Consider the following 16,191-nt stretch of genomic DNA (forward strand, 5'->3'; position numbering starts at 1 on the left):
AGTGAGCGCTGTTCTTTTCCAGTATGTGCAGGTTTTTTTGTTTTTCCTCGGGCGCGGATTATTACTCCGGGAAACCTCGGCCTCTAATGGGGAGCAGCTGCATTAACTAGTGAACAGACTTCCATTAGCTGTTTTTCTTTGCCGCCAGCCAGGTCACTGAGTGCGCACACACTGTGGGTTTATCCGCAGGAAGAGGGGAGGTAGGCTCCCTGTTTAGTGGCACTTTTTTTCTCCTCTTCTAATAGAGAAACCGGATCACGTGAACAGGTGGCGTTATCTTTCGCTTAAAAGCCCCGAGGAAGTTAGAGAGGAGAGAAGAGGGTAAGGACTGCAAGAATTCAATTTCAGCTCAAAATTCAGCTGGATTTTGTTGAACTCAACTATCAACAACACCTTTACTATTACTATTATTACTATTACTACTACTACTACTACTATTACTACTATTATTATCATTACTATTACTCTGCAGTTTGTTAGATCTTTTCCGCTACTGTTTTGTGATGAAGCTGTAGATGAAGGGACAACGAGACACTTGACAAACTGCTTTGGTATGGCTGCCGGAGTGTTAACTGGCCCGGGCCAGGATGTGGTTTGCAGCCAGTGGGTACAACCACAAAACAGCAGCAGCTCCCAGGCTCAGGGTTGACTTGTCACAGACACTCCCTCATCAAATGACTCTGTCTTGACTCACACAGGAGTCACAAAGGTGCTGCAGGCAACAGCATGGGCAACTCCTCCAGGAAGGGAGGGGGAGAAGAAGAGGAGGAAGAGGGGGGGAAAGATGGCGAAGAGGCAGAATTTTCCGAGAAGGAGAAGGAAGTAGTGCAGGAAGTAGAGGAGGAACTTCCGCTTGGAGTGGAGGAGTTGCTGGAGAGTGGAGACCCCGTGTTGGACTTGAGCTACCGTAAATTTAAGCGTTTGCCTTCACGTGTTTGTGACCTGATGCATCTGGAGAAGCTTTATGTTTGTGGAAACAGCCTGCGCACCCTGCCCGACAGCATCTCCCAGCTGCAGGGTCTGCGGATACTTGCCCTCGACTTCAACAAAATAGAAGATGTTCCTCTGGCCGTCTGCGACCTCACTAACCTAACCCGTCTCTATTTGGGCAGCAACCGCCTAATGAGCTTTCCACCTGAGCTGAGCAACCTGCAGAATCTGCGGTGCTTGTGGATGGAGAGCAACTACTTCCAGAGATTCCCACGAGTGCTCTATGACTTACCCAACCTCAAGTCCCTGCAGATGGGGGACAACCGCCTGAAGACTCTGCCTCCTGACTTGTGGCGCATGGAGGCTCTGAGGGGATTGTGGCTCTACGGAAACCGCTTTGACACCTTCCCAAAAGTCCTTCTTCGAATGAAGTCCTTGGAGATCCTAGACCTGGACCGCAACAAGATATCAGAAATTCCCAGCCTGAAGCGTCTCAGAGCCCTGCGCCTTTTCTCCTATGACCACAACCCAGTCAAGGAACCTCCTATAGTAGGTGAAGACGCTGTCTTGGTTGGGGAGGGAGCTGCAGAGTTTTTGGAGGTGCGTGAGGCCAGGAAGGAGAGACGACGAAAGGCAGCAGAGAAAGAGGCAGAAGAGCTGGCACTTGCAGGAGAGGAGCCAGTGATTCATGGCATCCTCAAGAACAGTAGCTCAAAGCAAGCACCAAATGAAGCTGCAGTGACCATAGAGGACACAGATGTTAAAGAGGAAGAGCTTCTGGTGAAGGAGGAAGAAGTGGAGGATGAAGTGGAGGAAGAGGAAGGAGGGTATGTGGAGCCTCCAATAAACGAGTATGGCGGGACTGAGCTCGAATATGACGAAGAGGCGGTCGAATATGAGACAGAGGAGCTGATATGTGAGGGAGAAGGGTTTGAGTTTGAGGGAGAGGAGCTAGAGTATGAGAGGGCTGAGATGGACTATGAGGATGTGGAGGAGTTGGATGACACAGGGAGACAAGATGAAGGGGCGTGAAAGGCCCCTCCAAGATCCAGATGATCTGCAGGACAAGCTGGACATGAATGACAGGAAATCCTGCAGATACAGTTGATGTTTTGGGACTTTTTTGTGTAGCTGTGCTGCTAATTTAAAACCTGTTGTTTGCTGTGAATATAAATGAGCCATTATGTGTCTAAAAATTAACAACATCTCACTCATCTCCATATGATCAGATCAGAGCTGGACTCAGGTAAAGAGAGAGTGTGTGTGTGTACAGTGTGTGTAGTTGTTTTACAATAAAACTACTTGCAGTGGGCATAGGAGACCAAGTTTCCCGTTATTAAATAATTACCCGTCTGACTATGTCAGTCACTTGTGGGAATTTATTTCTTAATTGTGAAGCGGTGAAACCACTAGCCACCGCTTGCTTCACTGACACAATTTAACATTTCTGTTACATCATCATCAGTGTCTGTTTTATGTGCTCGACAGTGCACCTCATCTTGGTTCATCACTATTTCTATAAACCGAGACTGTCTGTGCGTGCAAATGGACGTACTGGACTTGGATATACAAAATATTTATGGCATGCTAAACAAACCCCCCCCCCCCCAACTCTTGTCAGTGTTGTGTAAGCATTCCTGTGAGTGTCAGTGCCCAGAACGAACGAGAGACGAGCGGGATTATTACAGCGATGAATAGCTGGGGTGCCTCACCATAAAAGGGAAGTCCATGGGGAGGGAACATGAAATAGACTTGACTCCCCCACCACCAATCAAAAGCCCCCCTGCAGGTCAGGTGAAGGCTCGGGTGACCTTTGTGTACTCCTTTTTGTCTGTGACTACACCTTTTCTATCTTTGTCTCTAGCATGGAGCAGGCCAGGCCCTTGTTCTCCTCTCATCTCTGCACTCATTATTCATGTGGGGCACGCGTGTAATCCAATCCTCTTTCCCTCCACATATCTTTTTCTCACATCTCATTGAAAGAGTGAAATATTTATCCCAACACTAAAATATTAATGCTTGCACTCATGAGGCAGAGCGTGTCAACTCGTGTGTCTACGCTCGGGAACAGACTCAGACTCACCACTCTAATTTTAGATTTGTTTCTACACGGAAAACCACACATAATACATATTATAAATGCAGGGCAGCAGTTGATAGATATTTTTACTACTGTTTAGCTGTTTTGGTAAATATTATACAGTTTTTTTGGTCGCTATCAAGAAAGGTAGAGTCCCCCAAGCTTTCCTCTCATTACATCCGAGAGAGGGCAAAAGGTTTTAACATCTAGCGTTTTATGTTTAAAATGATACAGAGTGCTATAACAGAGCTTAGTATGTCCTTTTGTTAATAGAAAAATCATCTTTATTCTTAATTAATATATTAAAAAAAGCCTGATTAATATGTTAAATGAGAAATATAGTTTGAATCATGGAAATGTTTGTTTTAATGCCTGGATTGTGTGTGCAAAGACATCACTTTTGAGCAAAACTAAAAAATAACCAAACAAAAACACACATTTGGTTCCAACTTCTTGACTTGAACTTGAATTACTATTACATGTGTTAATTTACATCATGTAAGTGATGTTTCAGCTCTTGTTTGGTCACTTCCTTTACTTCTAATAATAACAAAGCTGTGTGTGCAGCTATGCTATGAGGCCAGCTGACTCACAGCATCATTGCTAACATGCTGATATTGAGAGGTAGCATTGTTTATAGCGTTAACTCGTCTTAGTCCAGCTTTTTGGATTGCTAACATTTCCTTTGCTCTAAACCAATTATAGCTAAAACTAACAAAATGTAGATTTTGAACAAAACAAAACTGATCTGATGAAAATCTTAAGGGGTCTCCAAAATCAGTCAAAGTCATCCTCTGGGGAAATTTTATGTATAAAAACCTCCTGGCAGTTAATCAAATAGTTAATTCAGTCCAGACTACATCACTGGAGAAACCAACAGACTGACATTGCCTGTCTTGCATCACTGTGGCTGACATACACACTCACTGGATCCTAATGTTTGCCAGTATCTCACTTTTGCCTTCAGATCTGCCTTAATTATTTGTGGCATAGTTTTAACAAGGTACTGGAAACATTCATTTCAGATTGTGGTCCATATTAACATGACAGGATCACATTTGCTACAAATTTACAAATCTTCTAATCTAACAGATTCCAAAGGTGCTCTACTAGATTGAGATCTTCAACTATGGAGACTATTTGAAGACAGTGAATTCATTGTCGCGTTCAACAAACCAGTTCGAAATGTCAGCTTTGTGACATGGCACATGATATCCTGCTGGAAGCATCATCAGAAGATGGGAACACTGTGATCATAAAGGGATGGACATGGTCAGCAACAATACTCACGTGGGAGGTGGTGTTTAAAGAATGCTCAACTGATACTTAGGGACCTAACATGAGCCAAGAAAATGTCTTTCCCACCATTACACCACCAGCCTGAACCACTGATACAAGGCAGGATGGTTCCATGCTTCGGCTTTACCATCCCAGCATAACAGTCGAATCTAAACTCAAACTAGGCAAAGGTTTCTAATCTTCTATTGCCTAGTTTTGGTGAGAGAGCTTCTTGCTGCCATGTGACACACCACACATTCAAAGATTCTCTTTTGCATATCTTGGTTGTAACGAGTGGTTATCTGAGTTAGTGTTGCATTGATAAGAGCTTGAAGCAGTCTAGCCATTCTTCTGATCTCTGGCATCAACAAGGCGTTTTTACCCAGACGAGCTGCATGTGATTGACTAACTAGATAAGCACATCTCTCCAACTGACTGATAATGCAATCACTGGCGTGCACAGATAGAGACGAGGTGGTGCTGAAGCACTTGCCCTTTTGCCCTCAGTCCAAAAAAGTGCCCTTTTGAAAGACGTGATTTTTTTTTTTTTTTAAAGCTGCGCGATTTAAAAAGGTGTGAAAATAATGGCTTGATTTGTGCCCCTTCTTCAAAGACACCCGAACCCTGTCGCTTTTTCACTGTCACCGTGTCACGTGAACACGCTTGCAGTTCATTTGTTGTGAGGCGTGTAGCAGCGGCATGACATAGGACTACTTGGAGTAGGCATAGTAGGCTAACTATAGCGACTGGGAGCCACGGCGGACAACACGGCAGCTCTTTCCCTTCCCAACCAGTCAGGTAACCCATGAATCGAGTGAAATTATTCTGTTTGCCCTCTAAGACCAACCTGCAATTGTTTTGTTGTGAAGTAGCCTGTCAGAAACTGCACATGACAAACTTTGCCAGCTTGCCCCCTCCATCCATCCATATGGATAAACAAAAAAACGACACATTTAAAATGTAACCTAAACCATTTAGGCAACCCCCACTCTCCATCAATTCCGACCTGATTGTGACAGAACAGTGACGTTGTTATTGGTAGTTTGAAGGGTACGGTGTTGGGGGTGGTGCATGTTAAAAGTTTTGAGAAGCACTGGTTAGACATGTTAATTTTTTTTGGTGTAACATATTGGCAACATTAACACATTAATTTGCTAAAGGAAAAATAGGCAGTTCCCAATTGCCTGTGAAAACGACCATTCTGCCCTGTTCTTGTAATGACCACAGTCAGTCTTATTCGTTCTCATACATTTTGGTCTATTTATTTACTAATTTCAGCAAGCATAATGCCTAGGAAAGAGAGGCTGAGAAAGGAGAAAGAAAGGGATCTACAACAGGCAGCCCAGGGAAGCAGTTCTCTGCTCTCCTGGATGAAAGCAAAGGAAAATGAAGATGAAAGGTCAGAGTCAAGGGCAGAGTCAGGTTCTATTTTAATGTTTTAATGTAACCTGCTCCTTGCAGTTAATTCTATTGAAAAATCTTAAAAGCTGTTCACACTTAGTTTTTAATGAACTTAATCAGCAGGCATTGAGCTAACTATTATTTTGTACCTACGAAAGTTATTTCTATGTTACAAGACTTGCAGTATGGGTTATTATTAAAACTATCTGTTTAAGCTTATTATTATGATAAATAATAATACTATTATTATTATTATTGTTCCATTGTAGTCAGTCACAGCAGGGAAGCAGCTCTATGCCATCTACCAGCATAGCAGAAGAGGGAGATATAGAAACAGATGAAGCCGCGACCAATGCAGCAACAGGTTCAGTTAGGCCTACAGACACTGATGTAGTGCTCTCTGAAGACCACAATGAGGAAGAACAGATCGATCACATAATGTCAAAGTTAGCAGCTTTACAATACCCAACAGATGTGCTGCAATGTGGGCCCATGTCAGCCTGATATACCTTACCCAAAAACTGAGGGGAGATCATTCCAGAAACAGTGGTTTTCTGCTAATGTGTGGCTGGAATACTCACCCACTGCTAATTCAATGCATTGTTTTAGTTGTCGGCTTTTCCTCTCGGATGAAAAATATAAAAGCAGAACAGCCTGGACAACTGATGGCATCAGAAAGTGGAGTACTGCTCTTGAAAAAATCAAACAACACTCCAGCGCAGAGATGCACATGACAAGCATGGTTAGATGGATCAATTTCCAGAAAAAGGCCCTTCAGTCTGCATTTGATGTTTCAGACGTAAAAGGGGTGGAAGTTAGAGAGCGAGAGAGGCAGACAAACAAAGAAATCCTGACAAGATTAATTGACCTAACAGTGTATCTTGCACGTCAGGGACAAGCATTCCGAGGTCATGATGAGAGTGAGTCCAGTGATAACCGTGGCAATTTTCGTGAATTAGTCAATGTATTTTCCCGCTACGATAGTGTGCTGAAAATGCATTTGGAAAAAATTGCCACAGTTAAAGCCACCAAGACAAGGCCCCAGGTGTCACTGCTTTCCAACAGAAGTCAAAATGACATCATTGCAGCACTAGGAACTTACATCAGGAAGGAGATACAACGTGAAATAAAAGAGGCTGAAATGTATTCCATTCTACTTGATGAAACCTCTGATGTTTCACACAAAGAGCAAGTGTCATTTGTTGTGCGATATTTTCATCATATGCAAATAAAGGAGAGATTCATCGAAGTGTGCAATGTTGATACAACTACAGGCCAGGAGCTGGAGAATACAGTGTTCTTGCTTCTGCAAAAGAATGGCCTAGAGATGAAGAACATGTATGGTCAAGGCTATGATGGAGCAGCCAACATGAGTGGCATGTATAAAGGTCTCCAAGCTAGAATCCGTGCACACAATGAGAAGGCCCTCTATGTGCACTGCAAAGCCCATTGCCTCAATTTGGTACTAGTGGAGGCATCAAAGTCCAGCAAGCATTTTGTGACATTTTTCAACTTGGTGGAGAAATTGTATGCCTTTTGCTCAGGCTCCCCAAAGCGTCATGCTGCCTTGGTCAAATTTCAGGAGTCTCTCTTTCCTGGACAACGTGTTATGGAGCTCCAGCAGCTGTCAGATACTCGATGGGCTTGCAGGGAAAAAGCACTGAAGGCACTTCAGAGAAATTTGAAAGCCATTTTGATGCTCCTTGATGACATCAGTGACAGTGACCCACCTAACCTGGCCCAAGGTGATGCTCAGATGTACAGAAATGCCATTAATTTTATGTTCATTCTCTGCATGGAAATCACCACACCAGTATTCGAAGTCACTGCTTTGGCATCAGATTCTCTGCAGGAAGAAGGGTTGGACCATTCCACTGCCTACAAGGTAATTGATGGTGTGCTTCACACATTGCAAACCATGAGGTCTGAGGAGAAATTTGGAGAGATATTTAGATGTGCATCAGAGAAGGCAGAGAGTTTCAACATTCCAGTACCTACCGTGGTGCCTGGTCAGGAGAGAAAGCGGAAAGTTCCAGTGCGTTTCCAACACAGCACCACAGTGTCTCAAGTAGGTGCTCAGTTTGAGTCAGTGGAGGCATATTTCAGGAGTGGTGTATATTTCACCTTTCTGGACATCATGACTGGGGAACTGAACAGGAGGTTCAAAGGGGACAATACTGGAAGCCCAACGGCCAGAATCATTCAGTCCTTCCAGCCCTTAACTGTGCATGCTAACTGGGTAGGCCCACCAAACCCAGAAGCCATTGAAGCTGTCCACATCCTCTGTGAATTCTATGGAGAAGATGAGGACCAGCTCAAAACAGAATTAAAGGTCTTCCACTCCAGCTTTAGTTCAAAAGACCTCAGAGAAATATTTCTGATACTGAGGGAAAATAATGGCCAGCTGATCTTTCCTGCCTTTGTCAAAATGATTCAGATCTACGCAACACTACCAGTGACAACTGCGACAGTTGAAAGATCCTTTTCAAAGCTAAAAATAATCAAAAATAAACTAAGAAGTTTGTGTGGAGAAGAAAGGTTGTCTGATCTCCTCTTGTTGGCCATTGAGAAAGATGTGGAGATCAATTACAACGAGGTCATCAACATCTACAAAGACATGGCACCAAGAAGGATGCTTCTTTAGAGCAGTACACTCCATTTAATGGACACTTGAGAATATGTATGTATATGGTTTAGAGTTGGATACAGATTTTATCTTTTTGTGGTGTGATTTTTGATTTTTAGAGAATGTTTTGAAATAAAAGTCAAATTGCATTTAACCTGTGCGATTTTTTTATTATAAAAAGAAAAGGTTTTCCACATATGCAAAAAGTGCCCTTTTTTCCCCCTGGAGCACTTGCCCCCCAAAATGTCTGTGCACGTCACTGAATGCAATTAAGTGTATATTATGGCTGTTAATGTCACATATCTTTCATAAATACTATGGTGACACCCCCAAAAAACCAACGTAGTTAAAAATCTCTTGTTTTGACACAAGAGTTATTATATTGATAATGCAGAATGGATTACACTGATAATGTAATGTCGTTTCTGAGAGTTGGCTCAGAGTAGGTGCACAGTATGTAGCTGCACAATAGTGCAATCTCAGCCTCCTACTCAGTTTAGGCTCTGCTGCTCATCCAGACTCTGCTGTGGGTGGCAGAACAGTTTGACACACCACAGACATCCTTGGAAATCAGTGCCTTACTCAGCCTGGCTGTAATTATTTTTCCCATTAGTTTACACTCCTCTCATTCTCTGTAGGTCAGTGACAGTAAGGTGGTCAAAGACAATGCATCATCTCGTTCACTCCCTCTTTGGATTTCTACCATTCACACATCTGGCTGGCGAAGTTTCCACTCAAAAAAAAAAGCAATTCATATTTGTTGTATGCATTTAAACAATTTTATTAATAGAACATGCCAGACTGCAAACAAACAAAAAACTTCAGTTTTTATTTGTGACAAAGCAGCAATGCAGGTATCATCACAGGTGTGAGAAGGTCTAGCCCCTGAGGATGTACCTGTAGAATAAAACTAGGTCATGTCAGTCAAAGGAAATCTGTATGATACGACTTCATGAGCATAACATACATACCTGTCCGTATCCCGAAGATTGTAGCCACTTTCCATTTTAGAGCTGACAATCCTGGGACAAGAGTTCGTTGATTTGAACTTTTCTGGACTTTTCCAGTTTCTGTCATCACGATGACAAAACCTGGAAAATAAGCAGGTAGCCAAATAGTGTAATGCACTTTACAGTTATAGGGTGAAAAGTGACAATTTATTAAGTTAATTAATTAACTTAATTACACTTACTTGCTTTTATAATGTGTGATGAAGTCTGAAGGATCAAGTGGTGCATCAGGAAAAGTTTGGTTTTTATGAGTGTTCAGAACATATCCTGTGGGTTTCTAAAAAATTAAAATGTTGTTGAACAATCCAGATAACGTGCTGATAAATAGAGTGAAAAACTATTGCATGAACATATTTAACCTTTTGTCCAATGATAGATGGCATCGGGGCCTCTGTTTTAGTCTGGGGCGATGACAGAAGAGAGACCTAGATGATTAGAGACAGAAATAAGTAATTAAATAAAAACAAAAAGCATTAATGTTGCGCTTTTACATCAAAGAAAAACTGTGAAGAAGTCAGCACTAACAGGGTGGGCCAAGGGAGCGATGTCACCTCGTGTGAATCCCGTTTCTCTGCAAGAACGGCTGCACAGGCCCGATTTCGCCTCAGTACCCTGAGACACAGAACAAACTTCAGAGTTATACATGAAAGATTCCCCTGCGCTCCCCCCCCCCCCGAATGAATTCAGCTTTTTGTGTGGCTCAACCTGCAGCAGGGACAGTGGCATGAAGTCTGTTTTCATCACTGAGCTGGGAGTCTGATGAGGTTCACCCTGAATATCAACAGTTGGCAGTTACAAGTAGATATACAGATAAGAACTCACAGATACACATACTGTAGCTGCCAGAGGACTTCAACTGTACTAAAAAATTGAAAAGATTCAAATATCCCAGTTTCAGCATTTGGCATGCTGTCTATATACTTGATTACACAGTCACCAGCCACCTTGGACACACCTGTTCAACTGATGATTAACACAAGTACCTCAAACAACCAATCACGTGGGAGAAGCTCAGTGTAATTAGACATGTAGCCAAGCTTCAGAACGAGGGAAAGGGGTTATTTAAGCGACTTTGAATGTTGCATGATTTACCCACCTCACAACCATCTCTGGAGTTTATAGAGAATGGCCTAAAAAAGAAAACATTCAGTGAGAATGGCTAAACTGCTCTAAGATGAAAGGTGGGCAACAGTAACTCAAACAACCACTCCTTACAACTGTTCTGTTCTCAAATGGCCTCCTTCACAGGCATTAGATATCAATCCAGTAGGGCATCTTTGGGATGTCCAGTGAATAAATCTACAGCAACTGTGTGATACTATCACAACAATATGGACCAAAATCGGATGACTGTTTCCAACATTGTCTATTTGTCATGAGGACCTGAGGCCGCTCTGAGGCCTAAAGGGGTCCATCCCTGTACTAGTAAGATGCAACTAATGAAGTGGCCAGTGAGTCTATACAAGCTTTTTATGATTTGCATTCTGTTTTTTGTTAAATTTTGCACAGTATCCCAACTTTTGGATATAGCATGTAGTTTAAAACAAATATAATCCCTTTGTAACCATGATGTAAAGCCAGGTTTTGGATACACAGGCAGCATTTTCACTTGGATTTCTTAATAGGAGGTTATTAAAAAAATGGAAGAATATAAAAATCTCAGCTAAGAATAGCTTCCAATACCTTTAAAAACCACTCACCATCAAGCTGGTGTTAACCTGAAGCTCTGCTGCCTTAGTGAAACCACTCCCTCCTTTAGGACCTACAGTCACATGGTTCTGAGAAACTGAAGCAACAATGTTAGCTTTTTCAAAATGAAACTGTGGCATTTTATTAAAGTTTTCCATTATTTGTAGTTATAAATGAACAGCTCAAGCTCACAAAGTTCTGCATTGTAGCCTTTAAATTACCTGCTGGCGTAGGACGATGAGGCACAAATGAACTTTGATATTCTGTCTGAGGAAACATTTAAGCAATAACAGAAAGTTTATGTATATAACATAATATTACACTTTCCATCATCTTGAAGAGGTGTGTTTAAGTGCTGTCAAACCGAGCTGTCATACCTTCTCCTCGACTGATGCGGTTTTTGGCTGAATCCTCAGCTGATGGAAGCCGCTGTTTCCAGGTTTGTTAACGATGTTTGTTGAAGACCCAGAACATCCAGAGTGGATGGGAGGCTGGTAGTGTTGTTTAGTTTGAGAGACGAAGCTGTCAGATAACAAGAGTCTGAAAAACAAAGGCAGAGCCGAGTCTGAGGTAACGCTTCAGACAAACACGCTTCATTCTTGACAGTCTAGCTTTTTTTTCTTTTTCTTTTTAATCTTTTATCGCATCAGGGAATCTAATTTACAGTGAAGCACCTACTCACTTAAAGTCCTTTGTTTACATCCTTTGAACCTCTCTGTCAGAGATTTTCACACACTTTCATACTTGCCTGTATAACCCAAGTGCATAGGTCTAATTTCATACATCAAGAACTGGTTTCCGAGGTTCCATTTAGCTCTTCCTGTGTAATTCATCTCCCATCACACTGTTTTTCTGCTTTCCAGCTCCCCTCAGTTACTGATATTTCAGATTTCATCTGTAAGTCAAAACCTTCTACTTGTCAGCTAGACCCCATTCCTACAGTTTTGGTTAAGGCATGTCTACCTTCTTTGCTTCCCCTCATATCTGCTATCATCTGTTCTTCACTTACCACTGGAACTGTTCCTGCTTCCCTCAAAATTGCCATCATCACCCCAATATTGAAAAAAACTGGTCTAGATCCCAATAATTTTGAGAATTTTCGGCCTATTTCCAATATACCATTCCTTTCAAAAATTCCTGAGAAAATAGTTGCCACACAACTCCACTCACATTTAACTAATAATAATCTGTATGAACAGTTCCAGTCTGGTTTTCGCCCTTCCCATAGCACTGAAACAGCACTTATAAAAACAACCAAGGATCTTCTTATGGCAGCTGACTCCGGTTTACTTTCCATTCTTATTCTCCTCGATCTGAGTGCTGCTTTCGACACTATTTCTCACTCTGTACTTCTCAGTAGGCTAGCCTCCATCGGTCTCGCCCATACTCCACTAGCCTGGTTTAAATCATACCTGTCTGATGGGGCCCCTTCTTTTCATTATCTACCCTCTACTGCTTGGACATATTTTCCGTAAATGCAATATCCATTTTCACTGTTATGCCGATGACACCCAGCTTTATCTGTCCACTAAACCTGATTCTGCTCTTCCCCCATCCTCCCTTACCCTCTGTTTAGCTGAACTAAATTCATGGTTCTCTTCTAATTTTCTCAAACTCAATAGTAATAAGTCCAAGCTCCTCTTGGTAGGCGCTAAATCAACATTATCCAGAACCAACAGTTTCTCTGTTACGATCAATAACTCACCGGTCTTCATTTCTTCCTCTGTGAAAAGTTTGGGTGTCATCCTCGACAGTACTTTATCTTTCAATTCACGCATTAATAATGTTACTCGGTCTGCATATTTTCAATTGCGCAACATTAATCGTCTCCGTTCTTTTCTCACCCCACATGCCACTGCCATTCTTGTCCATAGCCTTGTTACTTCCCGGATTGATTATTGTAATTCACTTCTTTTTGGTCTTACTCAAAAATCCATCCACAAGCTCCAACGCGTCCAGAACTCTGCTGCCCGTATCATCACCAGGACCCCTTCTGTCCACCACATCACTCCTGCCCTGCAGCAGCTTCATTGGCTCCCGGTCAAATATCGCATCAATTTCAAAATACTCTTGTACACATTTAAGGCTATTCATCATCTCTCTCCTCCATATCTCTCTGATCTGGTTAAGATCACCGCCCCATCTCGTTGTCTCAGATCTTCTTCTTCCCTTTCACTCTCCGTCCCTTCCCCCCGTCTTGCAACCATGGGGAGCAGGGCTTTCAGCTGCTCTGCTCCACGACTCTGGAATTCCCTACCTCCCGATTTAAGAAATATCTCTTCCTTCTCCCTCTAAGTCCCAACTCAACAGTGACCTTGAGTGTTTTGAAAGGCACTTTCAAATAAAATGTATTATTATTATCTTTATTACTTTCACATTTTGAAAGTAATAAAGTTCCTTTAAGCGTGGAAGCAGAGGCTTTGGAGAAAGATATCTGCAAGCATTCATCTAAATCCACAATGTGCCTGTAATCATTCTGGCTGACAAGATTTCACAGAGATGTGCAGCTTGACTGACATTTCTCAGATTCTTCTGTTAGCTTTTCTGCACATGCCAAAGTTGGACAAATATTAGCTCTACAGAGTCCCCCAGCCACCAGAGAGCTTTGCTCATCACTGAAGGAGAAGCACAGGTTTTGCTAATAACATTATCAGAAAATGATGAACCAAAATAGCCATTATAAAAGATGAGCAGAGGGCGGGGGGAAAAGTGTCCTGACACTTACGCAAACTGAGGGTTGTCAATGTGGTCCAAACTAGGCCTGTAATATATAGCTGGTCTGTGGTTTGATGTAAAGCCTGTCTCACTGGGACGCCCGAGATAAGAAGTGAATCCCATCCTGTCTGAGTCTGAGACAGATATAGCAAAATTGTCTGTCAGAACCCAAATTTGAATGCAAATCAGTGCGATTTATGCTGAAACTCTGGAGAGTCTCACTCATCATCTTCACCATGAGATGCTGTGTAAGTAGTATTGTGGAGTTTGACAGCGTTGTTGGTCAGTTGCCCCTTCCTGCCAATTGCTCCAGTAGCCGGTATGACAATCCTCCCCTGTTCAGCCATCTGTGACTGCTGTAATGGAAACAGTCACTGACAACAGTGATGGATGGCAAAAAAAACAATCCTGTGGGCCTGCGGACACTGCTGTAACCACAAATAAAAGTAAGTGTTACATCTAAGTTTTTAGCTCCGGCAGCATCCAGTTAAATTTGGAGCTTGCTGAATAAATGAGAACAGAGTCAGAAGGAAATAATGCAATAAGTGCTGCCTTTGTCTACTGCTGTATGAGTGGAGAGAGAGCTGCGATCCTCCAGGAAAGTCCCAGCCATTTTCACTCACCCTGAATATAAATGATCCCAGAAAAAAAAAAAAAAAAACCTAAACACAAAAGCACTGAAATCTGCCACTTAGTCCCAGGACGTACCTGCAACTCCAGGCTGTTTGTTCACCTCTCTGTCTTCGGCAGGTTTTGTAGGTAAACAGGTCTCTGTTGCTAGGAGATGCAGTATAACGGCAGAGCACTGCAGGTGAAAAGTGAAACAGTCTGCTCCAATTCATGCCTTTAATGTTTCAGCTGGGAATGTTGTCCTCCTTTTTGTTTCCTTTAAGATGTGTCAAAGAAAGTACTCCCTCTTTGAGGTCTAAGGTTTGAAGTATCACAACCTACAGTTTTAAAAAAAAGTCTTTACCAGATTGTAAAATTATTTTAATACACAAATCAGATGAACAGCACGTGACACATAGCACGCGCACACACCAAAATACAGACGTAATAAGATAAATCACATGCACACCATGATTTAATAGCATGGCCATTGCAACATGTTTCTTTTTCATTCATTGTGTTGTAGATGTGCTGCAATGCTTGGGCTCATTGTCCTGTATTACTCATTTGGGCTTTATCTTTTAGACAGAAAGACTTAACTTTAGAACACTTTGGTAGTGAGGGGAGTTCATAATGGATCATCACCCCTACACCACTGTGCTTCACACTTGGTAGGTGTTTGGCTTTCACCAAACACGCCGCTGTACATTAGGGGTGGTGTGATCCCTGGCTGCTTCAGTCTTCATGCAAGTACAAAATGCTGAACTCCAAGTTCCCCATCACAGTCACATGATACATTTATCACGGTGTGAATCAGAATCAGAAAGGGTTTTATTGCCAAATGTTGAGCAGGTTTACAACATTAGGAAATTCCTGCGGTACTTAGTGCAAAACATATTGTAAGAAAACACTTAAATAAAAATAAAATTAAGCAGATTAATATATACACGTGTGCAGGTGATGATCAGTGCAAAAATGGAACAGAATGCTTGTGTGAGTGAGGCAAGTTGTATAAAGCACTTTGAGAAGAGAAAAGTGGCATAGAAGAACCAAACATTTCCACTTAGGTCTCAGATTTCCAAACAACATTGTAGTTTGTTCAGATGCAGCTTTGCTGGCCTAAGCTGTGCTGCCATGTTCCTTTTAGAGAGTCCCATCTTCTGGCAAAATTTCCAAACAAGCCATACTTCATGTTCATGTTTTTTTTCTTCCTTTTCCAAACTGTATTGGCATGAGCTTTAAAATTTAGCATCCTAACTGACCTTGGGGTGAATTTGCTGGGCGGTCCACTCCTGGGAAGATTGCCAACAGTCTTGAATGTTTTCCACTTGTGAGTAATCTTTACAACCGTAGAATGATGGCCTTTATATTGTTTGGCCTTATGACCCTTCCCATATGGGCAGCAGAAACTGCTATTCTAAGACAGCACAGACACCGTTCCTCCTTGAGATTGCATTAACACACACCTGACTGCGGCAGGCCAGTAAATTGCTAAGACTCCTGCCTTTATGCAGGGGTTCACTCTTGCTTATGATCACTCAATCAAGTGTGTTTGATTATCAGCACCTGGCTGCTGCTTACCCTCTCAATTCCTATAGAAGCAGTAAGGCTGCACTTAGTTTTGCACAAATCGCTTCTGCACTTTGCCCAGTGTAATATGTCAGGTGTTGTTATGTATCTGACATTATATATATATATATATATATATATATATATATACCTCATTTTAAGACATGTTAAGGGTGAAATCGTTCGTGTTCATACAGATGATGTTTTTTGCAGTAATATGTTCTGCACAATAGATAGTTATACTAGAGTGGCTCCTGTGGCTTTCTTTTGTATTCATCAGACAG

The 16,191-nt window shown here is 42.1% G+C and overlaps 3 protein-coding genes across 8 annotated transcripts; 2 read left to right on the plus strand and 1 right to left on the minus strand.

The window, feature by feature from the left end:
* Window positions 1-726: 726 nt before the first annotated feature.
* lrrc10b (leucine rich repeat containing 10B) lies at window positions 727-1,971 on the plus strand. Its single transcript, XM_085465135.1, has one exon. The coding sequence runs from the start codon at window positions 727-729 to the stop codon at window positions 1,960-1,962; it is 1,236 nt and encodes a 411-aa protein (XP_085321261.1). The 3' UTR covers window positions 1,963-1,971.
* A 4,940-nt stretch (window positions 1,972-6,911) lies between these two features.
* Window positions 6,912-8,333, plus strand: LOC146704689 (zinc finger MYM-type protein 1-like). The gene has a single exon (XM_085465300.1). It carries the CDS (start codon window positions 6,912-6,914, stop codon window positions 8,331-8,333), a length of 1,422 nt encoding a protein of 473 aa, XP_085321426.1.
* Window positions 8,334-9,077: 744 nt separating this feature from the next.
* On the minus strand, window positions 9,078-14,600 carry saxo4 (stabilizer of axonemal microtubules 4). Of its 6 annotated transcripts, none has more exons than XM_085465138.1 (12): window positions 14,438-14,476; window positions 13,965-14,085; window positions 13,740-13,863; window positions 11,392-11,554; window positions 11,236-11,281; window positions 11,026-11,111; window positions 10,031-10,096; window positions 9,851-9,937; window positions 9,685-9,750; window positions 9,508-9,602; window positions 9,287-9,406; window positions 9,078-9,212 (listed from the first exon to the last, which is right to left on the minus strand). In XM_085465138.1, the coding sequence occupies exons 2-12, from the start codon at window positions 14,074-14,076 to the stop codon at window positions 9,194-9,196; spliced, it is 984 nt and encodes a 327-aa protein (XP_085321264.1). In that variant the 5' UTR covers window positions 14,077-14,085; window positions 14,438-14,476; the 3' UTR covers window positions 9,078-9,193. The 6 variants fall into 6 exon arrangements, with proteins under 6 accessions (XP_085321264.1, XP_085321262.1, XP_085321263.1 ...); XM_085465136.1 differs by having other exon boundaries at window positions 13,965-14,157; window positions 14,438-14,475; XM_085465137.1 differs by lacking the exon at window positions 14,438-14,476 and adding an exon at window positions 14,353-14,428 and having other exon boundaries at window positions 13,965-14,157.
* Window positions 14,601-16,191: the final 1,591 nt, after the last annotated feature.

The sequence above is a fragment of the Copadichromis virginalis genome, linkage group LG7 (assembly GCF_057382275.1).
Source record: "Copadichromis virginalis isolate Kocher_CV1m ecotype Utaka linkage group LG7, C_Virginalis_male_GT1.1, whole genome shotgun sequence".
Taxonomy (NCBI): domain Eukaryota; kingdom Metazoa; phylum Chordata; class Actinopteri; order Cichliformes; family Cichlidae; genus Copadichromis; species Copadichromis virginalis.

What these genes read in the sequence shown, in the direction of transcription:
- lrrc10b (XM_085465135.1), top strand. Translation starts at nt 727, where the DNA reads ATGGGCAACTCCTCCAGGAAGGGAGGGGGAGAAGAAGAGGAGGAAGAG.
- saxo4 (XM_085465138.1), bottom strand. Translation starts at nt 14,076, where the DNA reads ATGGCTGAACAGGGGAGGATTGTCATACCGGCTACTGGAGCAATTGGC. An exon ending in CCGCATCAGTCGAGGAGAAG is followed by an intron (nt 11,282 to 11,391) that starts GTATGACAGCTC and finishes ATGTTTCCTCAG; the next exon opens with ACAGAATATCAAAGTTCATT. An exon ending in AGGTTAACACCAGCTTGATG is followed by an intron (nt 10,097 to 11,025) that starts GTGAGTGGTTTT and finishes GTTGATATTCAG; the next exon opens with GGTGAACCTCATCAGACTCC.
- LOC146704689 (XM_085465300.1), top strand. Translation starts at nt 6,912, where the DNA reads ATGCAAATAAAGGAGAGATTCATCGAAGTGTGCAATGTTGATACAACT.